General features: G+C 44.8%; 1 protein-coding gene across 4 annotated transcripts in view; it reads left to right on the top strand.

Annotated features, from left to right (window-relative positions):
- PALM2AKAP2 (PALM2 and AKAP2 fusion) overlaps positions 1–25,662 on the top strand; it is a 446,433-nt gene that overhangs the window by 169,570 nt on the left and 251,201 nt on the right. For all 4 annotated transcript variants that reach the window (XM_045081684.1, XM_013053849.2, XM_013053842.2 and 1 more), the window contains one exon: positions 18,398–18,478. In XM_045081684.1, the coding sequence (XP_044937619.1) occupies positions 18,398–18,478 (81 nt within the window). The remainder of the gene's footprint in view (positions 1–18,397; positions 18,479–25,662) is intronic.

Consider the following 25,662-nt stretch of genomic DNA (forward strand, 5'->3'; position numbering starts at 1 on the left):
TGATATTGCAGTAGCTCACATCTGCTGAGTGGGGAGTATGTGTAGCCTTTTGCTAGGCACCCTTCCAGAATGATTTAATTTTCACAACAATCACATGGTGCGGCTCTGCTCCTAGCTCCATTTTTCTGCATTAGCCACCTGAGACTTCGAGAGGATTAGTAATTTTACTAAAGGAAAGTAAATAAAGGGGGAAGTGAGGGTCTTAGTGTCTCTTTGGCCTGAGCGTCATTTTCTGTTTGCAAGGCCTGTTTTGTTAGGAACGGAGGGGATGTACTGTCCTACCTCTTCAGATAGAAATGCCCTAAATGCAGTGTGGTATCCTGGATTGGATTCTGAAGTGGAGAGAAAAGACATTCGTCAAAAAAAAAAAAAAAAAAAAAAAAAGCTAAAATCCCAAGAGTCCGCACTTAACAGCTCTGTATTCACATGCACCTGGTTGGGGCAGCTGTGCTGGGTCCTTGCAAGATGCTGACATGAGGGGAAGGTAGGTGGGTTGACCTTCTCTACTATCTCTGCCACATTTTTATAAATCTAAAATTATCCTAAAACCGAGAGTGTATTTCAAAACGGAAACGCTGAGTTCCCGTGTGTCCGTTTGTGGACACACACGCTTACCTACGGGCACGTGGATGGTCATGTGTGTGTGCGAAGCTTCTGGAACCCACTCTGCACATGATTGCACACCCACTGTTATCCCCATGTGCCATGGGGTAAGGCACGCCTGCCACCCTGGGAATTATGAGGGTGCCAGCCAGGGGAAAGCCTACAAAACTCACACGTGACATTCCCTGTCGTCACGTCACACCTCACCTTCGCTGTAGAAACCCTGCATCGTGGGTGGTAGGCTCATGCCCTGGGGGGAAATGTCGGGAAGGGGTGTGTCTATGCTGGTAGGAGGGCATCGTGAAGTCAGTTATAAGGATGCTCTCAGGGAGGGCTCAGAATGACCAGTTTATGTTTTACATGCTTATCTCAGGGAGGGCCATTTGCAGCAATCTTATTTATTAATTTTTTTTGGCAAGGACACTGGAGGATTCCTCTGCTTTATCTTTTCATCCAGCCCCCAAATGGAGACCAAGCGCTCCTGGCGGTTCTGATCTAAAAGGCAAGCCGAGGAGCTGCTGGCCACAGACTTTTGCCTTGTTTCTTAACATGGGCCACGGCGATGCTGAGAGCGTATCTGGATTGTCTTTCGGCTAATGCCTGTCTCCTGGGGGGCCCTGTAAAGCTGGAATGAAGACAGTTTGCAATTTAGGCAAGAGCAGTCGCTTCCCCAGATGGCCAGGAGGCAACCATGAAAAGTGCTTGACTTGCTAAAAATTGCTCGATTAACTAGATTCAGGGATTTTCAGGGTTTCTGGTTTAGACTGTGTTCCTTTTGTACTGCTGTGCGGTGTAATTGCTCGAGGCCCCCGGTGAGCAGAGCAAACGGGGACTCGGGCTTTCCTGGGTGACTCCTAGCGCGCAGCCCTGGGGAGAGCAAGAGAACCCACTCATCTGAATGCATCCCACGATTGGGCAGAAATACTGTGTGCTGAGAGCCCGGGAGGCTCGGCGTCCTCCCTGGAAACGGAGCTTGCCGGGGGTGTGTCAGTTCACTCGCTCGCTCGCTCATTTATTTATCGTCTGCCGCGTGCCAGACATCATTCTGGGGATGGGGAATCTAGTGCGGGACAATCAGAAGGTTCCAGGCTGGGTTGGATGGATCAGGGTGGTGACTTCTGAGTTGAGATCTGGAGGATGAGGTGGCGGGAGGCGGAAGAAGGGACGGCGCTGGTGGGACAGCAGCTCTGCTCCCTCCGGCATCTCTCCGAGGCCCCGCACAGAAACTGGCGAGAGTGGCAAAGGAGGAGTTCAGGATGGGAGGGCCTTGTCCCCAGGCTCAGGCAGCTGGGAAGCTCAAGGCACCCAGATGGAGGCCTGCAATAATAGGGACCTGCCCCCCACCCCCCGAGGCCGTGAAGAAAGGGGCAGATTGGTATCAGGGCTGCTATGCAGATGCGTCTAAAAAGCCCAGGGGTGCGGGCAGCCTCCTTGGCCAGGGTTCAGCATCATATGAGAAGTCTCTGGCCATTTTGGTTCTTTCTTGCCCAAGTTGCTCCACTCCCGTCAGCTCCCTCCCCGCTCCCAACTCGCGCACGCGTGCGCGCGCGCCACACACACACACACACACACACCCACTCACTCATGCACCATGTACCATTCCTGGCCAAACTTTGTGATGTAGAACGCAGATGTTAGAAGGGAGAAGGCAGGAGTCCCAAGGACCCTTATTACTGAAGCTTCAGCTTTGGGGGAAGGCAGACACAGTGAGGTCTCAGTCCTCGGACCTGAATGCAAATACAGAACCAGCCCTACCCCCTCCCTCTATGCCCTGGGCACTCACCCCTTAAGACTTAGTTCCTTCCTCTGCAGAGTAGAGAGGATGCAGTCTTCTTGGTAGTGTGAGACTTAACATCTGATAGTTCCAGGAGCGTGGGATTCTTGGTGAGAACTGAGAATGCTCTCGCTTCATCCTCCCTGGCTGCTTCCTTGCCTCCGGCAGTCAGGAGGTCACCAGTTTGAGCGCCCGGGGCACCCACGTCACTAGCAGAGCTCGGGGTCCGGAGTCACTTCTTGATGTGGTTTGGCCAGGGTCTGCAAAGTCCAACCTGTGAGCCAAACGGAGCACAGCCACACCTGTTTGTGTCCTGTCTGTGGCTGGATGAGGGCAGAGCTGGGTAGTTGTGGCGCAGACTGGGAAGCCAAAGATATTTACGATGTGGCTTTTTACAGAGCGAGTATGCCAAGCCCTGCACTGGAAGATAGAGGTAAAGGATCCAGGATGCGACATGGTGAAAAGACAGGGAGTGTGAGATAGGAAAGAGAGAGAGAGAGAGAGAGAGACAGATCATGCAGAGATTTCAGTCTTTTATTTCCCAGCAAATGCAATACTCCATACTAGCTGTTACCTTTGGCACTTCCAGCCCCCCTGCTTTAAGGCAGAACCTTCCAAAGATCAAGTGCACGGGGCCCGAAGCCCCAGGATCCTGGGCTGGCGTTAGTTAATAACTCTTTAGGGAGGCAGACATCTCAAAAATGAGCGTAAACAGAAGGCATCCAGCTGGGGATTTGCAGATAGATGCCTTCTCTTTTGAGAAAGACTATGTGGTGTCACAATATAGTCTTGTTTGTTTCTTGGATAGCCTTTTCTTTTTTCTTTTTTTGTAAGTTAGCTGGTATTCGCACTTCAGAAAAGCCTGTAATGATACGGATGTCATTTACCAAGTTTGCGATTTCCCCTTCTTGTCCTATCATTGTCCTTTTCATTCAATGAGACCTTTATCAAATACCAGCCTGGGTTCTTCAGTCATTCCCCTGGTTAGGAATGTGCCTGAACTAAATGCTATGAGTTCATGGAAAGTGCCAGAACAAAGAAGTGCTCATTGTGTGTAGGATATCCTGAGGGAGGCTGAGCCAGTTGGAGAGACCCATGGGTCTCATTGGCCTTCAGTGGTATGGATTTCCTCTCCTGTTCTCAGGATGTCATTAGAAACCCCCTTCCCCGCCAGAGGAGACCAGACAGGGAATTCTGGGAGACTTTGGACATACCTGTGGGTTCTGCTGCCTGCAACCCAAAGCTGGTGGAGAACCTGCTCAGCTCACCTTACTGCTTGTTCTCAGTATGTTTTTCTTAGACAGAGCTGCCTAGGAGGAATCCGTTCTCAGGGAAAATCTTTTTCCTAATCATGGTCTTTCCTAATTTTTAAATGTAGTGTAGCACCCAGGCATTTAAATAAATCTTCAAAGCACCAAACTTGTTCATTTTTGATGGAAGCCAGATTCACTTTGACCTACACTGGAGGTGTTTTCTGTAGTTCTGTGTTCAACCCCCGCTCCGCGACTTCGTCTGACTTGGTTTACCATCCATGTTCTGGGGTAGAAAATTGTAATGTAAACCAATTCTGAGAGCCTCCCAGGAAGGGATGAGAACTGAGCAGCAGGTGAAGACGGTAAACACTACGAAGAGAAGCAGTGTTGACTCTTGAGAGACATGGGCTCATACATACTCTACAGCCCTTACCTCAAAACCCCAATGACCTTTGGCTGAAACCCAGAGTTTTGAAGAGGAAAGAAAGTAAGGATTTAACTGCAGAAACAGGCAGGTGACCGGCTCTCTGCTGAGTCCTCAACAAAATTATAACCAAAGAGCTTATTTCAGACTGACGATGAGGAAGCTCAAACCAGCTGGAGCAGAAAGAAACTGCTTCTCAGTGTGAACCATGGGATGGTCCCATGCCCTTTGGTGACTTTCCACCTTTGCTAACATTAAAACTACCTGGGAGCCGTCACAGCCTGCAGGGCCCGAACCAATGAGACCAGAGTCTTGGGAGGTGGGTCCTGGGCTTGGTAGTTTGTAATGTTCTTCAGGTAATCTTAATGGTCATCTAGGGTTGCACACTGTGGGGGAGAATTAAGGTCAAAATGTGGAGGCATCTAGCTGGCTTCTGCTTGTTCCGGGCTGGATGAGACTGGAAGCCAGAGCTTAGAAAGAAGGAGATCAGGGCACCACTTACGTGATCTTAATAGCCAGAAATCGTGAGTCTTGCTCCACACTGTGGCCATAACTCTGGAGGGTTCCCTGGAAGGATAATGACAAAGGAAAGCCAAGTCTCATTTTCTTCTGAGGCAGACTTAGCACAGACCCCCTCCCACCTGCCTGGCCCCCCAGTGATGTTCGATCTCTGGTTAAAGCCAATGTGGCTGGAGTGGAAAGTGACCAGGAAAGAGAGACAAGATGAGGTGCAGAAGAGAGGCAGGCAATGCATTATGGATGGGCTTTCTTTGATTTTATCTCAGATGCAAAGGGAAGTCATTGGATGGCTTATAAGACTAACTAACTACTTGCTATTTGACTTTCTTTTTGGTGTTGCATATAGATTTCTAGGTTGAATATACGTTACAAAAATCTTTGAGCATGTCAAAGATGATTTTTTTTCTGCATAAATTCTTTATGATAAAGTCAATCAATAACTTTTGAAATGCCTTCCAGAAAGACCATTCTTATTTGTAATTCTGACTGAGATTAAAGAGAGGGTCTTTTTTCTTCACACCCTCTCCAAAACAGAACACATAGTATTTTAGGATACACTGAGGGTGTGTAGGAAGCAAGAGAGTACATTTCATAGGTGGAACATGGCATCCCAGTGCTAAATTTGCATTTCTTTGGTTACTGATAATGTTGAATATTTCCCTTATATTTTGTTCTTTTTCCTGTATTTCAGGGTTCATAGCTTTATTTACACCTCTTCTAGTTTTGTAAGAACCTTTATTGACTAAAGGTCTTAGTCCTTTGACATAAATATTGCAAATTATTTCATCCCAGATGGGCCTTTGGGTTGTATATTTCATTGATACTATAAAAGCCACATTTTTAAGTTTTATGTAATGAAGTTATATAACGAAGGTTCATACTTTGTGGTTTCTTTCTCTGCTTTATGTTTTTAAAGTCCTTTCCCTTCCTAAAATCAGATCATCACTGTATTTTCTCATGTTCTCATTTTTCACATTGCAAGTCCATCTAGAAATTATTTTGGTAGATGGATAATTTTGTACTCTTAAACCATGGAGGACAGCAGCAGCAGCAGAAGAAACAAACCTTCTTTCATTATAGACAAGTAGGCACAACTTGGCTCTCTAATTCTGACATTAATGGTATAAGAAAGAGGGATACAAATTTGATTCCTCCTAGAAAACCAATGGAGCCGTGATAGGAGAAAAGCACCACTTTTATAAACCTGAAAGGTATCCTTTTAAGCCCCAAAACACAGAGTAATCGTTTGTGATAAAGACGGATGACACAAGTATGGTTTAAGAACAGCTTGCAGTTTACTAACAAAGCGGTGGATATTTTCTTTCATTTAAACTTTCATTTCTTACATTTAAACTCCCCCTGGGTCACTAAAGATATGGCTAATAAAGGGGAAAACTGTCAAAACCCTTTGTTGAGTTGCTTGAGTCTTATTTTCAACTCAGATTTATATTATTTAAGACACAGAGAAAACGGTTTGGGGAGGGCAGTTTGGCCCTATTCAAGTGTTAAGTGCCCAAATCCTTTGACTTATCGGTCCTTCTGCTAGAAATTTACCCTACAGATATGGCCACAAAAATACATTTAAGATGTGTACAGAAAGAGATTCATTAGAGCTCTGTTTATAACAGCAAATGAAATACTGGGAACCACCTAAATAATCCATCAGGAGCGGACTAGTAAAATGAAGTAAATCTAAGCAGTAGTTACAAAGAATGAGGTGGGGGGGTCCCATGTGCTGAGATAGAAAGAATCCCTAATACATCCCTAAGAAGAAAGGAAGGTGGAAAGCAGGAAGCATATGTTATGACTTCTTTCATATAAAGAATAAAAGTTCTCTATGGATAATACATTGGTATACTTTGTGGGGTTTTTTTTTCCCCATAGTAGGATGCATTAAAAAATCTAAATTAATGGGGGTGGGGCATGGGGAGACTCAGCTATTCATTTTGTTTCTTGTCTGAATTTTCTCACCATGCACATTTATGAGTTTGATTTATATTATGTTTTTATTTTTATTTTTTTAAAAGATTTTATTTATTTGAGAGAAAGAGAGACAGAAATAGAGAGAACATGAACAGAGAGCTTAGGGAGACTCCCCACTGAGCAGGGAACTCCATGTAGGACTCGATCCCAGGACCCTGGGATTGTGACCTGAGCTGAAGGCTCAGACCCTTAACTGACTGAGCCACCCAGGCGCCCCGTATTGTGTTTTTCAATGCTCTAGTTATCTGGGCTATTTATATTTTCTTCTTTGTAGTTTTCTCATAGGTACAGGTAGATGTAGATATAGATAATAGATACAGATGCCGGTAGGTGGTCACCGGATATTGACATCTAAAGAAACAAACAAAAACGTGGATGGCAAGAGTCAGAAAAGTTGTGTACGTCTTTGTTTGCAATGACGCTCTTTTCTCGGAGTTGGCATTCCTCTCTTGTGAGAATGCCCCACATTGGCGTTCAGGTTCTATTTTGGGGCAGACTATTTTGTCTTGTATTTCTGACAACTGCAGCTCTGTTCGGGTGCCTCCCAGCCCCTCTACTGGCCCATGGGCTGCTGCTCTGAGAACTGCAAGCAGCCAGTGGGAGAACTGCTTCCTGTGAGGTCCGTGCAGGGTCCACTTCTGCTTCCGGCTGAGGGACATTTCCCAAGGAAGAAGTGCAGGCCTTGCACATCTTCCCAAGATAGGACTGTCCATTTAGTGGATGCCTCTGCCCCTTACTCTTCCTGTCATCTAATTTTAGAGAGATACATTCTAATACCTAGATGCCCCAGATTTAGAGTTTCTCCACTCATGAGCCAGACATGGTAAATTGAGAGCTTTTCCAGCTGCTGCCTCCTTTTGCAACCGTCCTTTTCAGACAAAAAGTTCAAATGGGAGAGACTTAGTTTGCATTTGCTCTCCTTATGACATGGTTCAATACTCCTGCAGGAAGGGAGCAAAATGAATGTAGTGGTTCACCAGGAATTGCTAAAGGTTCCAATCTAGCCTCAGTGGATTTCTGTTTGGAATTGGGAAATGCTCCCAGATTTTGTAAAAGGCCTTCTGTTTTGGGGGTTGGGGTGGTGGTGGAAAGGTTTGACATCAGGGTGTTTTGTATCCTCCCTATCTCATTTGTTCTGGAAGGTTTTGGCACATGCGCACGAAGGTGGGGAGGTCGTGTGTTCCAGTTGTCTTGTGTAGAGCTCTCTCAGAGCTGAGCAAATGTTAGTAGCCAAAACACATGTCTGTTCACAATAACATGCTCAGGAATCAGACTGTCTGGGCTTCAGCCCCTGCTTGGCCACTGCCTAGCCCATGACCTTGGACATGTTTACTCACTCATGCTCAGTTTTGACTATTCTCATCCATCAAAAGGGGGACGGGATAGTAAAGGTACCTCCTTGAAAGTGTGCTAGGGTTACCTGGGTGGCTCAGTTGGTTAAGTGTCTACCTTCAGCTCAGGTCATAATCCTGGGGGTCCTGGAATTGAGCCCAATGGTGGGGGGGACGGTCCCTGCTCAGCGGGGAGTCTCCTGAAGATTAAATGAAAAACTGGAGAGATCCTGGCACAATAAACTTAATTACCATTATTATGGTTTTTGTTGTTGATATTTTTATGACCACCAACATCCTTATTCTTAGTTTCAACCAGCAGAGATCTGAATTTTGGTTCCATGAGTAGATTTTAGTTGCCTGGGCAGATCCTAAGCCCAAAACTTCATACTAGGTGTGAAGAAAGCATCTTTACCTTTTGAGTAACCCACTCTGTCAGGAGATGGGCTTGGTTCCATTTTTTATTGTATTTCACATGGGACCTTAAGACCTTTTTATTTCCATATTTCATACTGGGTTTGAATTCTGTTTGGCACTAGCCATCTGACCTCATCTCTGTATCTCCCTGTACCTCAGCTTTCTGCTCTGTAAAATGGGGAGAATTATTGTTCCCAACCTACTGGATCATTGTGAAGGTGAAAAGTGTGAATATTTACCAATCCAGGCACATAGTAAGCACTATGTAAACGTTAGCTAGTGTGACTTTAGAGATGAAGAAGGGCATGTGACCATCTAGAATGTGAAGCCATTGCTCTCTCTGGTATAGTGGATTCTTAGAGCTGGAGGAAGCTTACAGTGAAGCTGTTCCAACCTGCTCCGTTTCCACGTGCAGAATTGAAAGCCCAGACACAGCAGACTCATTCCAGTCACCCAGGGCTTAGGGGTTGAACATGGACCCAAAGCTGGGTCTCTTGACTTCTAGTTCAGTGCTCATGGGGCTTCATGGTGGGAATAACACAGTACTTTGAGGGTGATTATATGGAGATTACATGCTGTGGGTGAATTTAGTTATGTTATTTCTGGCATTTGGGACTTTCTGAGTTCTCTACCATTCCATCTGTGTAGAAAGTCCATGATTTTTTTCTTCACAGTGGACTTATCTACATGATACCATAAAACAGATCTTACTTTCTCAGACAACTATCATATGATCTCCCTGATATGAGGAAGTGGTGATACAACATGGAGGCTTAAGTGGGTAGAAGAAGAATAAATGAAACAAGATGGGATTGGGAGGGAGACAAACCATAAGTGACTCTTAATCTCACAAAACAAACTGAGGGTTGCCGGGGGCAGGGGGTTTGGGAGAAGGGGGTGGGATTATGGACATTGGGGAGGGTATGTGATTTGGTGAGTGCTGTGAAGTGTGTAAACCTGTTGATTCACAGACCTGTACCCCTGGGGATAAAAATATATGTTTATCAAAAATAAAAAATTAAAAAAAAAAAAAAAAAAAAAAAAAAAAAAAAAAAGATCTATGGGAAAAATAAATTCTATAACCTCCTTCTATGCCTAAAAAAAAAAAAAAAAAAAAAAAAAAAAAAAAAAAAAAAAAAAAAAAAAACAGATCTTACTTTCTCATGAGAACTGTGTCAGACCACTCTCCTTTCTGGTTTCCAGAAAAGGACACTAAAGAGAAGCATGCCTAACAAAGATGTCGATGTTATAACCATTAAAGCAAAAATATAGCTGTATGGTTAGATAATTATTTAAAGGGTAACACTGAGGGCAGTTCTTAAAAATAGACTTAAGATATAATCCATATGGACTATAATGTATCTACAAAAGGCCTCATACTAAAACTTTCCTGTGTTGTGCATGGGACCTGTCACCAATAGTCTAGCTATATTAACGGTTCCATTTTGCATCTAAATTCTGAATAATGTTTGTTAAAATTTTAGGTGTTAAAGTATCCTCTCAGAGAAACCCTTAGGGAAGTTTGAACTAATCCGTGGCTTCTTTCCCATTTAAAATTCCTTCTCTTGACTTTATAATTTCTGTTAAAAGCAAAACAAAGCAGGTGGTTCCTTCTGTTACCAATAGTTGGCAACTTCAAGGCCAAAAAATCTGTTTAATAAAAGGTAATTACCTAAATGGGAATGCGGGTCCAACCTAAGCAATGGGAATGAATAGAGATGTAGAATTCTCTACTTCACATGGTGGTGCTGTAGGTTGAATGGGTGCACAGCTGGGCAGAGCGGTGTGCTTATAGGAAAAGTAGTTGACTTGTCGTTTTGACCAAGCCTTTTAAGCTGACGCCAGATTCTGTGCCTCAGTTTCGTGGGATCAGAAAGTCACATAACAACTTGGCTTTCAATACACTTGTCAACCTAAGCCCAGGCACCATGTTATTCATTTGATGGCAGACGGACATTGCAGGGGGCTTAACAAGTATGATCTCTCTCCATTTAACTAACTTCTTTTTTTTTTTTAAGATTTTATTTATTTATTTGACAGACAGAGATCACAAGTAGGCAGAGAGGCAGGCAGAGAGAGAGGAAGGGAAGCAGGCTCCCTGCTGAGCAGAGAGCCGGATGCAGGGCTCGATCCCAGGACCCTGAGACCATGACCCAAGGTAAAGGCAGAGGCTTACCCCATTGAGCCACCCAGGCACCCCCATTTAACTAACTTCTTGAGGAAGCCTGGATATAATCAGAATCATGATTGGTGACCTTCAAGTCAGAGCCAGGAGAGAGAGTTTGGATATCAGGGGGCACTGAGATCAGCCTTAACTGATCTCTGGTAGGGGTACATCCGCTGAGCAAACTCAACCTTCAAATTACCGGGGACAGGCAGTTGGGCGGAGCTGGACGGTCCCCTCCTCGAGTGTTCTGTTTCTCACCACTCAAGTTCTCAGTTTTCAGACTGACCATCCTGCTTCTCTTTCTGCAGATATATAAATAACACTGGTTCTATAGCAGCATTGAACAGGTAATTATAATTCAACCACGACTGAGATAACATTCTGATTCCTTAATAGAAAAAGCTCACGGGGGGCCCCCATTTGCAAGTCGATTTCACAATTACCTTACTACTTAGCATAACCTCTATAAAAGCTGGCATCCTGGCGATTCCATTTCAGCTACCAGGCACATTTAAAGAAGCACGGTCTGAGGAAAAGTCCAGTGATCTTATCGGAATCTTTGGGAGTGCATCAGAGAGGATTCATTTCATAAGCCACAATAAAAATATCGCAAGATTCTCTCGTCCTGATCTTCTGGTCTTAATATTTCAGCTCCTTTTTAAATGGGTGAACTTTAAGCTGTCCCCAAGCCACCTCAGGTGTTTTTTTTTTTTTTTTACTTCATTTCTTTCTTCCTTTTCTCTGATTTTTCCCCATCAGCTATATGCCTTGTTCCCTTTCCAAGTGCAAACTATTTGAAACAGTCTGGGTCTGCAGTTCAGCACTCTGCCCCTTTCTCTGACGCTGCACTGCAAAGCCTGTGAACCAGCTGGCCCAGAGACACTGACAGGCCTGTGCGAGCTCAGCAAAAGGACACGAAATTCCCTCTGGCTCACAGTGGGAGGCCATCAAAGCAGCTTTCTCTTTATCTAGCACTAGCTGGAGGAAAGACTGCAACATGTAAATTTTAACGTTTATTTTCTTCCCCCCCCCCCTCTCATCTAAATTCTGGCATCTCTTGAAGGCAGTTGTGCTCTGAATAAGTAGGTCTTCTGGTTCCTTCCCACAGATGCATGCCGGGGCTCGAAGTATCTGCTCAAGTACACGGAGGCCTCAAAAGAGGAAAGGGAACTCCTTATCTCTGCTCCTTACTGCCCTCCCTGCTCAGCCTCTTCCCCTCTCTCGAGGTTTCTCCCAGACTCATCTGGAACACCTCCCCAGCCACTGCCTTGCGTGGGTGACAGCCCGGGCAGAAGAGAGAGGAGGGAGTCTGCCTCTAGCTGCACAAGGGTGAACGCAGGCTTCCTAGTGATTCCCTGTTGTACTTTTAACCATCTTTGCCCAGAGTGTGCTCCATTCTACGGCTGCTCCTTCCTATGCTAAGAGCCTGCAGTTTCATAATGTTGCAAAACTTCCAGAAAATACTTGCCAGGAAAATATCTAATTTACAGAAAGACAATGAAAATGACTTGCTAGGCCTCCCAGATAGTAGAGGGATCTGGAAACCTTCTTAATGAATCGAGATCACTTCATTCCAGATGTCTCTTGAGTCACATCCCTCCTGAATGGACCGCTACTGTCAGCTCATTATGCTTTCCCTGGAATTTCCCCTTACCCCAGCTTTTCTCCCCAGAATGAGCTTCCCATGATTCCTTCCCAGAGTTAGCTTTTTCAGCTCTGTTCTTCTATGCACGGCAACAATGGGCAACAATTAATTCCACAGGGGCTAATGTCTCCAACAGAAAGATGCTTCTGGTTCTCTTGACTGATCGCTAATGTGTTTTCGGTGACCTATTTTACTGCCATTGAGATCATGAGAGCAAATTCAAAATGCATGTGAGTGAGAGATTTGTGCAAAGAGAACATGAGAGGGGAGCAGGTTTCCCAGTCAGGTATACTTGTCTATTACATGTCTTCATCACGCCATGCTCTAGGCTTTGGAGATGCATTGGCCAAGATTTTCTTTTTTAATGATTTATTTATTTATTTGAGCGAGAGAGATAGGGGGAGGGGCAGAGGGAGAGAATCTCCAGCAGACTCCCCGCTGAGTGTGGAGCCCGACGCAAGGCTTAGTCTCATGACCCATGAGATGATGACCCGAGCCGAAGTCACGAGTCGAATGCTCAACCACCTGAGCCACCCAGGTGCCCCTGCATCAGCCGAGACCTTTGTTCTCAAAGGGCACGTAGTTTGTCTAAAGGGAGAAGATATGTTAACAGTTAAATGTCTAAGTGTTGAAGTGCTCAGGGTGCTAATGCAGAAAGACCCACAGCTTGTAAAGGGAGAAAAGAGAAAGTGGGAGTGATGAATTCTATTGGAGGGAGCAGAAAAGGCATCTGTACTTGTCACTACCCTTTGAGTCACAAGTGACAGAAGCACCACTCACACTCGCTTAAGCAAAAGGGAGGTGTGTTAGTGTACATCATTTCGGAAGACCAGGGGTGGTTCTGGCTTCATGGGTAACTAGAGTTGGGACCCATTAGTATCATCAGGATCCTTCTTTCTCTGTCTTTCAGCTCTGCTTCTCTCTGCATGTTTGACCTTTTCCAACATGGATGCATTTCTTCCATGTGGCTTGGGAAAATTGCCACTCAGATGTGCATTGTTCCAGCTTAAAACCTTAGTGGAAAGGGAGCTTTTCTCTCCTAGTATTCATGTGTCTATTTCTTATTGGTCCTGCTTGGGTCATTTAGCCAGCCCTTGGCCCAAGTGGTATTGCACTGAGTAAGGTAGAATGATTAGCTCAGCCTGTGCCACACACAAATCCTTGTGGCAGGGACGCGCCTGGCTACATCTGATTAACTTAAGACTGTCATACCCACCAGCTCCATTTACGGTGAGGGTATGTGAATTCTCTGAAGGAAAGAAGACTGGGCAGATGGTTACTCTAGTTTCATTGATATTTAAACTATATTGTCAAAGAGGAATACTTTAAAAAAAAAAAGATGTCATGTATGTGTGTATGGATTTGGAAAGCTCGGGCAGAGGGAAGGGCAGAGGGAGAGGGAGAGAGAGAATCCCAAGCAGACTCCATGTTGAGTACAGACCCAGTGCAGGGCTCGATCCCATGACCCTGAGATCATGGCCCAAGCTGAAATCAAGATTCAGATGCTTGACCGACTGAGCCACCCAGGTGCCTCAGTACTTTTTTTTTTTGCCTGATGAAGAAGTGAGGGAAAACTTAGTATTTGCCATCATTGCAGGCAATGGGAGGGATTCTGGGATTTGAGGCAAGGGATGGAGATACACTTCCATTTGAGAGTGTCACTCTGGCAGCCGTGCAGAGGGACTTGTTCAGAGCCAAGACTCAGAAGCAGGGAGACTAGTGAGGACACCCTTGCCGTAATGCAGATGGAAATTGGATGTAACAGGTAAGTGCCAGAGAGCTGAAGATACTGATGTAGAACATTCTACACGTGCAGGTGAGGAGATAAAGGAGGGAACATTAAGGTAGTGATAAAGCTGTATTGGAGAAGCAGAAGATGTGGAAAATGACAAGCAGAACCTACAGGAACCGGTCTTTCGAAAAAGTGACCTGTCTAGGATCACTGCAGTTTCTGACTTGAGTAACGTCATTGGCTGACATGAAGACTGGGAAGAACAGACGTGAGGCTGGGGGAGGAGGGATGGCCAAGATGGTGTTGAGGGAAGTGCTAAGTTTGAGGGAATGGGTATGAACCGTCGGCCATTGGATATGGGAATCTGGAGCTCAGAAGAGAGATCTAGGCTGAAAACACAGATGGGGAAGTTATTAACATACAGTTTTCTGGTCAATGAGACTAAAGGGAATCATGTCTAACTGTCTGGAGTGGGCGTGGGAAGAGAGTGAGTGGTTTTGCCTTTATCCGGGGAAGGAGAAGTCTGGGAAGCAGCAGGTGAGCCAGTGAGAAGCACAGCTCGGATCCCAGCAGCCCAAGCAGGTGATACCCGGAACCCACCAGTGCCCTCTTGGAACTTGCTGGACGTTGGGCTCGAAACCGATAGTATACAGAGGCTAGCTGTGCGTCTTAACTCTTCTGTTGGGTTAGTAGTGGCCTGAGGACCTAACCACATCACTGTGGAGGGGGACTCAACTCATCAAAGATTCCTCCAACAGCCACGGATGTGCAGAGGGTCCCTGGGACGGGGCCAAGCCTGAGTCTGCAGCAGACGGAACACAGATGTAAACATGCTCGTGCTGGTGCCTGGTTGTATATGTTAACAACTGTTTGGTTTTGAGTTTTAACCTAATAAGGCGTTTCCTCAGGGAAAATGTGAATACGGCACCAGTGGGAAAGTACTGCTTTCCCACTGTTGCCTGTTCCCACTCCAGCACGCTTTGGTCTGTGTGGCTAAAAGCCAGGATGCTGCCTTGCCTACCCGCCCTAGATCCTAGGAGTCCCAAGTCCCACCAGTTCTGGTTCTTGTATCTTGTCCTTTCCTTTCCATTCTGATTGGAACAGCTCTTAGCGAAGATGGGCTTGTTAGTTTACTCCTAAGATTTTTAATGATCTTTTCATCTGGAGGCCAGCAAACTCTGACTGCAGGCTAAATCTGACTTGCCCCCTCTGTTTGTAAATAAAGGTTTATTGGAACACAGCCACCCCCGGGGGGCCCAGGTGGCTCAGTCTATTAGGTGTCTGCCTTCGGGTCAGGTTATGGGGTCCCGGGATCCTGGGATCAAGCCTCGTGTTGGGCTCCCTGCATAGTGGGGAGTCTGCTTCTCCCTCACCCCCTGCTTATACGTGCTCTCTCTCTCTCAAGTAAATATTAAAGAAAATAAAAAGAAGAACAGAGGGGTGCCTGAGTGGCTCAGTGGGTTAAGCCGCTGCCTTCAGCTCAGGTCATGATCTCAGGGTCCTGGGATCGAGTCCCACATCGGGCTCTCTGCTCAGCAGGGAGCCTGCTTCCTCCTCTCTCTCTACCTGCCTCTCTGCCTGCTTGTGAACTCTCTCTGTCAAATAATAAATAAAATCTTATTAAAAAAAAAAGAAGAACAGAACCATACTCATTTATTCATATATTGTCCAAGGCCATTTTCGCACTATAATCACAGTTTTGAGATTGTATATTCTACAAAACCTAACATATTTACTGTTTGAAAATTTATAGAAAAAGCTCCCATCCCCCCCATTAATCTATCCTATACACCAGTGTCAGATTAATGTTCCCAAAATGCCATTTTACTGTATCACTCTCTTGCTTAGAACCCTGCAATATGCCATTGCCTGTAAGATGAAATCCGAACCTCTTGACCTGGCATTCAAGGCCCTCAATGGTCTAGTCCTAGCTAATCTTTTGAATCATTGATCTCTATTCCGAAGAGCAAGCTCTGCACTTCAGATAGATTTCCGTCCTCACTATCCCTGGAACATGCCAGGACATTTCTACCCTTGTTCACACAACTCCCTTTTCCTGGAATGTGTCGCCCATTAATTTATACCTACCTGATTCCTACCCATTCTTAATGAACTATCTTAAAACCTGCATTGTTTGTGATCATGTCTGTTCACAGTGGCCACCAATCAGTCTACTGCTTGGGCATACAAGGGTTCACTGCTTATACCATTGGTAATATTTTTTCTACTCAGGGTATAGTTCCCTCCTAGCATGGTGGGTAACTCCGGAGTGAGGATTTTCTATACGAACAAAGACCCAGAGGTGGGAAAGCCTAGGTTTGCAAATGACCAGACATGTAATTAGAATACTGGCTTAGCCCATTCAGGTTCTATAACAAAATACCAGAGACTGTGTGCATTATAGACAGCAGGAATTTGTTTCCTGCTGGAGGCTGGGAAGCCCAAGATCAAGGCACTGGCAAATTCCGTGTCTACCGGGGTCTTGCTTCCTGGTTCAGAGATAACTGTCTTTTCACTGTGTCTTCACACGGCAGAAGGTGCAGAAGCGTTCTCTGGGGTTTCTCATATAAGAGCACTAGTCCCATTCAGGAGGGCTCTGCTCTCATCACCTCACCACTTCCCAAATGTCCCCACCTCCTAATCACTGTTGCTTTGGGGATGACATTCTCAGATGCGGATGTCGGGGGAGGACGTAAGCGTTCAGTCTGTAATAGACACGTAACACACAGTTTCACGTGCTCAAGTATGGTGTCTCTGCATCTTGTGTCCATGACATCCTAGATCATGGATCTGGATCTACATTTGGCCAACTACATACATACCTTGACCTCCAGTGGAAGCGAATGATGAAGTCGTTCTAATGTTGAGGAGCTAGTCGCTAGGTTATAGAGAGGGTAGCCAGTTCTGGAGGCCCTTGCTTTATCACCTGGCACTTCCGAGACCCTGGAGAAGGGGGCTCTTCTCATGAGGCCTCACTTTGCCATCCACTGTCATATATCATATGTTCTGACACATACTCTGGGCTTAAGCAGTATCCGTAATGTGCCCCGGATCAGAGTTCTTTGGTAAATGGTGAAGCTCTCGGGCCTCACTTTGGCGGGGAGGTTATACCCCTGACGTGGATATCACGTCTCCCAGTGACTGGAGATGAATAAACTAATATTTCTTACAAGTCTGTGCATTGCCCAGAGGAACTTGGTTGTAACACAAATCATTGCTGTGCTGACTTGATCATCAGTGGCACGAGCCCATCCCCAGAAACAGCTACGCCGTAAAATATAGCCTTCTGTTGACACAGAGCACGGCAGCCGGCCTTCTGCGTTATTGTCTTCCCCGGGGTTTGGCGGTCGTATTGTAGAATGCCACTCTGTCTGTCTAGCAAGTTTCTCCCTGCATATGTGAGGGAAGGAAAGGAATCCAGGGCAGTGAATGTCTCGGCAGACTGCCCCACTGTGCACTTTGGAAACAAAACGTGGAACAAGCCAGCTCTTATTAAAGGCTGGCCTTTCTAGTCTTAAATCAGTCATGTTTATGTGATGTCTATTGTCTGCATTTGAGAAATGTGAAGGAGAAAAGCATTAAATTTGTACTCCAGTTGAAAGGTTTTGCTCTGAATACAGGGGAATTACATCCCTTTAGAGCCCGCCTCTAGGCATTACCTAGAAGTAAATGCGATGGCAATAAGCATAAGAACAAGTAACATTTATTGAGCATTTACTATGTGCCAGATCATTGTTCCAAGCCCTTTATATCATCGTCTCATTGGATCCACACCCCACTAAACCCCAGGTTTAGGTACAAATTATGATCTCCTCTCTATGTGAGAGAAGGCTTGGACCCAGGGTTGTAAAAGAACTTGCCAGAGGTCACAGAGGTAGCAAAAGGCAGAGCTGGGAGTTGGATCCAGACAAACCAACTTCAGATTTCATATTTAACATAACCTCAGGGAGCCCCAGCCACCGGCAGTGCCCCACCTGCGCTTCTCACCCAGACACTAGTTTCAGCAAAGACCACCCATCTAATTTGCATTTTTGGTGATATCCAACAGGAATGATGTGTCCTACGAAACTGGAAATTATGTCGGATTACTTGTGTGTGTGATTTCAATAAAAGAAAGCTAACCTTAGAATCTCCCCGGTTACATTCTGTCATCTTTGTAGCCGATAACCACCTCTAGCTTTTCGTTGGAGACATTTTTATTCTTTGTCTCCAAATTAACACTGCATAGAACATGATTCTGTGAGTGTGTGTGTGTGTGTGTGTGGAAACCGCCTTTTCTTCTGGATTCAATTGCTGCAGCCCGGCTGACTGAGGGGACTCTCCCACTCGCAGAGCCCACGGCAGGCATGTTAGGAGAAAGCTCCTGGAGGCGGAGGGGCAGGTGACATGCGTGTGTGCCCAGCATGTCTGCGAGTGTCTCTCCAGATGTGAGCTGCTGCTGCTGCTGCTGCTGCTGCTGCTGCGGTGGCAGCGGCCACTGCTTCCGGCCTTAAAATTCCTGGAGCCAACACCCACCTACTCTTACAGGCTCTCTCTCTTTATTTTCAAGGAAAAAAGAAAGACGCAGACTGAAATAGAAGGCAAGCGCCAGCAGCTTGACGAACAGATACTTCTGCTGCAGCATTCCAAGGTAAGTGGCCGATCCCACGAACCTTTTCCATGATTAGACATGCAGATCACACTCCGGAGAGCCGGGCAGAGCCTGCCCTGGCGCGAAGGCACTGCCGCCGACTGCATGAGCCCTTTCTCCTCCAGTCAGGAAACCATCCTTGGGCTTTTCTTGTGAATTCCTCCAGTGCAGGGCATTGTTAGAGCATTTCAGTTTCTGCGAGCAGGAGGAGATTACAGTGTGCATGTGGACGGGTTTGGGAGCTGGTGTGTGCATGTGAAATGTGCTGGTTATATACAGAAACGGGACGAGAATCTCCACATGGTGGGAGAGGCAGTGTTCTGGGGCTGCCTCTCCAGTGTATCAGGTGCCCTGCGTGTGTGTGTTCACAGGTTCCAAAGGATCCATTGAACAGGCTGTTCTTTTATAGATAAAACACCGGAATGTTTTCTTTCTTGATATGGAGAAAAGGGAGATAAAAGCATCATGATCTGATAAAAAAGAGCAACCCTGTGTATTTCCGGGGATGCATTCATTTTATTTCTACTTTCACAATTTTGTAAGTGTTCTCTCTGAATGAGCAGTTGGTTGAAAGATGGCATTGAAATGATTTCGGTCAGTTGGGTCTCCATTGTACAGAGAGAGAGAGAGAGACAGAGAGATGTTTCATTATTTATGTTTCTTTAAAACATAAGGCACTTAAGCATCGTAATTGATTACAACCTACGAGAAAGCTCTGTCACTGTCACAGGGACTCCACGGGCTGTAGCATGTTGCTTTCTGCAGGCTTGCAGAGTACGGTGAACGCATTCCAGCGGCCAGCTGGGAGCTGCTACATGCCGTCTGCAGCTCTGCCCCACTCAAGTTGCTGTGACATTCATGTACAGATTCGCATTGCTCAGAGGGCTGGTTGGGAAGGTGGGGCTGGCTTTCCGGGTGATGCTGGCTGTAGATAGTTTAGATTCTTTCCAACAAGATGAGCCTTTATGATTGTATTATCCTTTCTTCTCTAGAAGATAGCGTTGTGCTAAATGAATCCTTCAGATGAGAATGATCAGCAAGCTGATTTCAAATAGCAGCATGACCTAAATCCGCTTGGTATATTTATCAGTTCACTATCCACTTTAACCAGAGAATGTGTTTAAAAGGAAGTACAGCAGCATGATACTGAGAATATTGCCCATTTATTTTTGCTCTTATAAATCCGTTTATAGACCTTTCTTTGTAGGAGCTTACAATACATCCCCTACGCTGTTACTCTCTGCTTACACCATTCCTGAGGAAGCACTGAGGGCTAGAGTTAGTATTTTCTTCTTGCGTAGAGGGGGACTTAACACTTAGTGGAACCAAGTGAATTTTTCAAGGTCGCTCTGGACAGAGCTGGGACTGTGGCTCAGAGAAAAGTCAATTCACTCCTTACAAGAGACCAAAAGGAGTTCTTGGTTTAAGGTGGATTTTTTTAATGAAGGGGACTGGAAAAATGAGAGGCTGTTTTGACTAGGCAGGCCCTCTCCCCTTTAAGCTCAACATGGTTCCTTGCTTTTGCATTCCTTGAACCAAAAGTCGGGCAATAAACATATGTCAGAAAATTAAGTTTCTTTTTCCCACTTTTTATCATTCCGGATGCCTGATTGGATACCAAGGACTCATTCAGGACTGACGTCCAGCTCAGTATCCATCCATGTGTCTGGCCATCCAGTCAACAGAAATAACAGTAAAAGGACTTAGTATTGCATGTAGAAGCAGTGAGACGCCCTCAGAGACTTGGAAACAAGGGAACCAGTTCTTTATGGTTATCCTGGTAAAATTCTCACATTGCTGGTGTAATTGGCTAGCTGAGGGAACACCCGGCCCTTTCACCTAGGTCATCTTCCTGTAACTTCAAGAGAAAGAACTAGAAGTGATGACAGTTTAATAAATGGAGACCAAGGGGTTGTGATTTTCTCTCTCTGGGGAAAGCCCATGTAGACAGAACAAGGGTAGATCACTAGTCTTGAACCATGAAAACAAAAATGGAAACGACTGCAGGTACCAAGTTCCTGTGCTCTGGTGAGGTGGGGTCTGAGGTAGGTGAGGCATGTGTCATCAGGCCTCACTTTGGCTCAGGTGAAACTTCTCTCATGACTCTGCCTCTCTTTGTTCTGAGGCCATCATTCCCAAAATAACTGAGTTATTTTGGTGGTGCCTGACTGAGAGATATGATCACTTCAGGCACCAGAAAAGAATATGTTCTACTTTCAGTCAGTTAGCGGTTGACGGGACTTGAATAGCCTGAGTCATCTTCTCTGTGATCATTCAGTTGTGAGCTCAGCTGCCTCACCTCTGGATGGTAGTAAATTCATTGAGGTTATAGTTCCTCTGTGAGCCTCTTGGTAGGGACTCCGCCAGCTTTGTCCTGGCTGCATGGCAGCCGTGTCATCGCCTTGGCCATCCTCGGTGATAGTCATTTTTTTGAGTACCTAGTACGTGCCTGGTACTTTAAATACATCCCCTCAGTAATGGCCGCAAAAGAGATATTAGTTTCCCTGTCTCACAGGCGAGGAAACAAACTCAAGAGGTCAGGTCATTTGCCCAGGAACATAGAGACTCCACGTGAGGAAGCCCTGGTTGAACTCTAGGGCTTCTCTACCCTCAAAACCAAGCCTTCGCCAGGTCACTGTTTTCTTTAAATGTAATATTCCATTTTGAATAGTTTGTCTAGAGAGCTGCCAGTTACCATCATCATTGTCTATAACTCTAAGTTACACTTTCATGGACTCCAGAAAATTTAGACCATGCGGAGACATTATTGATTACTGGCAGTTCCTTGAAGTAGAAAATATTAAGAGATATGTCACCAATTAATATTTCTTCCACTAATTTATAAAATCTGAGATGCTCCCTAAAAAAATGACATATACTTAGTGTAAAGTTAAATGGAAAAGCATTAGAATTAGATTTCATGTTTATTAAGATATAGTTCTCATGGTCCAGTAGTCTATGGACATTTTATTCTCATGCAATGAGGTATAAATTATTTAGATAGATTTACTGGTCTCTTGTCAAACCAAAAAAAAAAAAAATAGAATGCAAAGCCATAGTTTTGATAATAATCACACAGTTATGTGATTAATATTTTTGGTAATTGTAATGTGTAGGATTGTGCAGTGAGCAGTGCCACAAAAATGGAATATTTTTACTTTATATATGGACAATAAACAAATTATGCAATGCAATGAAAGACCCCCAATATTGAAAGAGCTGCTACACTCCAGTGGTTAGGAAATCCCCAAGCACTTTGAAGTCCTCGCCAAATTAAACTCAGATTTCTTTTTACAAGATCCTTAGCTATACTTAGTCTCTAATATTTGTGATGTAAGAATTTCCAAGAAGTGCTCACATATGGGACCAGTAAGTGATTTCAATAGCTGAATTACTCTTTTGCTGATTGTAAGAGAAAGGAATGCATGATCATTCCAAAAGTAAAAATTTAAAGTGTAGGAAAATATAAAGGAAAAAAGATATCAGCTGTATACTGGTCACCCAGATGTCACTCACACAGAGATATATTCTTCTGTACTTTTTCTCTAGTATGTTTTTATAGATTAAGCTCTATGACCCTTATTCATAAGCCTCATCAGTTGGTGATTAAAATGAAATGGTTTTAACATTCAGGTCCAGAATACATTCACCTTTACCTCTTTTTTGGATTTTGATAGATGGGCTGTTTTAAATTCTCATAAAAGGGGCACATGGGTGGCTCAGTCAATTAAGATTCTGCCTTAAACTCAGGTCCTGATCCCAGCATCCTGGGATCAAGTCCTGGGATCCAGCCCCATGTCAGGCTCCCTGCTCAGCGGAAAGTCTACTTTTCCCTCTCCTTGCATCTCCCCACCAGAACTTATGCTCTCTCTCCTGAATAACTAAAGAAATAATTAAAATCTAAAATGAGTACATACATTTTCATACAAACCTTTAATAGTTGTGATATCACAGCTAACATTCTTTTTACGTTATGATTTCTGACGTTGTTGTGGTTCTTGCAAAGAACGTCTCAAACATTCACCTAGGATGTTTCTTATCCTTCAGTCATTTTAACCCATCTAGAATTTATTTTTCTATATGAAATAAGATAAGAATGACTTTACTTTTTACTGATGGTGAACCAGTTACCCCAACGTGATTTATTGATTAATTCATTCTTGTCCTCACTGACTTAAATGTCTTCTTTATCATATCCATATTTCTCCCTTATACGGAAGTCCACCATTGGTGCCTTCTTCCTCCTCCATGAATCTGCCACTCCTGGGCCAATACCACCCTCATCTCATCCCTCTCACTTTTTAATATATAACATATAATCCTAGTATGTCATAAGGTAAGAGCCATCATTATTCTTCTATTGAAAAATGCTCTTGGCTTTGTATTCCAGGGAAATAATTATTTATTCTTATTGTTTTTATTATGTGACCTGGGATAATGTTGAGTTTAAAAAATAAATCAACTATGAGATTATACCAGACAGACTAAATTTAATATTCCCTTTGTGCTCTGGGTTGAATGGCCAGAGATTTGTCTGTTTTATTGGTCAGTCCAAGGTCCCAGCAAGAGCAGTCAGCATATTTTGCCACATGAATCCCTTTGGAACTGTCACATTTATAAAGGTTTGTATGACAGAGGCAGCACTGTCAGAATCGAATTGTTAATATCATATCTTTAATACATAAGATGCCTTTGAATTACTTATTCATGAGCAGGGAACCCTGACTAGAGGGTTTTTTTTTTTTTTCCTAAACCAAGCTGTGAAAATTGCCATTATATTTTAAAAACCACAGCATTTTCTTTCAAGAAGATTGAATGAAAAAAAAAAAATCAAAGACTGAATTGTGACCCTACAAGATATTTATTGTCAACCTACCAAGGTCATTTGCTATACAGCCTGAAGGTTCCAGTGGGCCTTGCTGCAAACATGTTTAGTGTCTCCTGCTATTGTGAACCTTTAGCACTAATTTTAGACTTTTCTTGGTCATTAGTATGTTTGAAAGGCCAATTTCAAATGTTAGAGTATTGAATTGACAGGCAGGGTACGCAGTGTAAAGGAACTTCACATCCCACTTTTTCCCATCACGTCTCCACTGGCCCTTTAAACAGAGCTTGAGTAGAAGTTAGAACTTGGTTTCTTCTTCTTCTTCTTCTTCTTCTTCTTCTTTTAGATTATTTATTTATTTATTTGACAGAGAGAGAGACAGAGGGGCAGGTAGAGGGGGAGGGGGAGGCAGGCTCCCCGCTGAGCAGAGAGCCCAATGAAGGGCTCGATCCCAGGACCCTGAGATCATGACCTGAGCCGAAGGCAGAGGCTCAACCCACTGAGCCACCCAGGTGCCCCCAGGACTTGGTTTCTTCTATCAGAAGTCTTGGTTTGGGTTCTGTGTGGACTGAAATCATGTGACGAAAACTCAATACCAAACCAAGATCTCGCCGGGAGTCAATGGGGAGGAGTGATAATTATCATTGTCATCATCATCATCGTCATCATCACTCGATACCGTGGCTTCAGATATCATTTATGTATCAATGACTCCCAAATAGATGTCTCTGGTTCCAGTGACCCCTGAACTCCATGCTCCTGTATTCAGCCATTTTTCTGACGTGTCCACTTGAATGTGTCGCTTCCCTTTATAAGCCTCTCAAACTTATCCTGCCCTAAATGGAAATGTCCGTTTTCTGCTGTTCCAGCCTTTGTTCTTCCTCTAGTCTTTCCAGTCTAGTGAGGATACCACCATCCACCCTTTTGCTCAAACCAACTGTCTATGTCGTCTTGAATCCCACCCTGTCCCTTGCCCCCCACATCTAATCTGTCAGCAAGTCATGTTGACTCTCCCTCTGAAGTACACCCCGTGCCTTCCATTTCTTCTGCTGCTCCTCCGTTTCCAGCTAGCACACTCTCTCAACTGGTGATGTAATAGAATCCAATCACTTACACTTTGTAATCCTGTCCCTTCCAAACTGTTCTCTTCCTACGGTGCTCAGGAAACTCCTTAGCACGTCTGCAGGACCCCACCAACTCTGGCCCCTGCGCTCCTCTCCATCTCCAACTTGTTCTGCCCTCCCTTCCTCACCCCTCACTCACTGTGGTCCCGCCGCTTGGGCATTCTGTCTGGTCCACAAACGCGCTAAACTCTGTCCCACATCTGGGCTGTTACGTTTGCCGGCCTCTCCCTGTGAATGCCCCTTCCTTGGATCTCAGATCTCAGCTCAAGTGTTCAAGTACTCACAGGGACTTTTCCCCCCTAAAGTGTCCTCTCTCTGTTCCTGTTTGTCATATTGTCCTGCCTACCTCCTGCCGTGCATGTTTCGCAGTCTGAAATTATCTCACATCGTTGTTTATTGGGACAAAAGCTTAGTGACGCTGAGGACTCGCCCATCATCCAGAGCGGTGTCTTCAGGAATGGATGGGGACACCACTGCTCCCGAGATAGGGATGCAGAGGGAGAGATGGCTGAGTGGGAGGATGACGAGCTCCTTTTTGGGTCAGGTTTGGCTAGTTGGTGGGAAGGCTTAGGCATTCTCCAGGCACTTGGATAGTCACAGGTTCTTCTGTGGGGCTATTCAAATTGTGGACCTTGGGCCAGGACCATCAATGACAGCATCACGTGGGAGCTTATTAAAATTCATATTCTTAGGCCTTACCTTAAACTTCAAGAATCAACATATTGGTGGGGGGGGGTGGGAATCTGTGCTTCCGCGAGCTCTCCTATCAGCCTTATGCATACTTCCTTTGTCTTGACTCTTCACAGTTGCCTCTCCTTGACCAAAGTGAAGTTTGACCGTTCTTCACTGCTGTAAGCTAGGATACAGTTTTTTGGTATATGCCGTCTGGACATTAAAAAAAAAGAAGAAGAAAATTTTTTATTTTTAGTGTTCACTTCTGCATGCTCTGCTTGTCACTTATTTCTCAAACACTTAGGCAAGCCAGTAAGGACCAGTACAGTAGGGGGAAATGGGTGCTTTCGATAGGCCTGTGTGAAAAGCACGTTCAAGTGCATTCTAGTCTAAGGCCATAACACCACTGACCCTTAGAGACAACAGGAAGTGATCTGGCGGAGGTTAAGGGAACCTTTGTGGGAAACATATTTGGATTGGTGGTCTGCCCACGCAAGGCCAAGTGGGAAAAAAATCAACTTTGCTTTTTAATTTTTGTAATGTCCAAACACTTCTGTGAAATA

Source organism: Mustela putorius, unplaced genomic scaffold (genome assembly GCF_011764305.1).
Source record: "Mustela putorius furo isolate JIRA1106 unplaced genomic scaffold, ASM1176430v1.1 tig00000580_pilon_pilon_pilon, whole genome shotgun sequence".
NCBI lineage: Eukaryota > Metazoa > Chordata > Mammalia > Carnivora > Mustelidae > Mustela > Mustela putorius.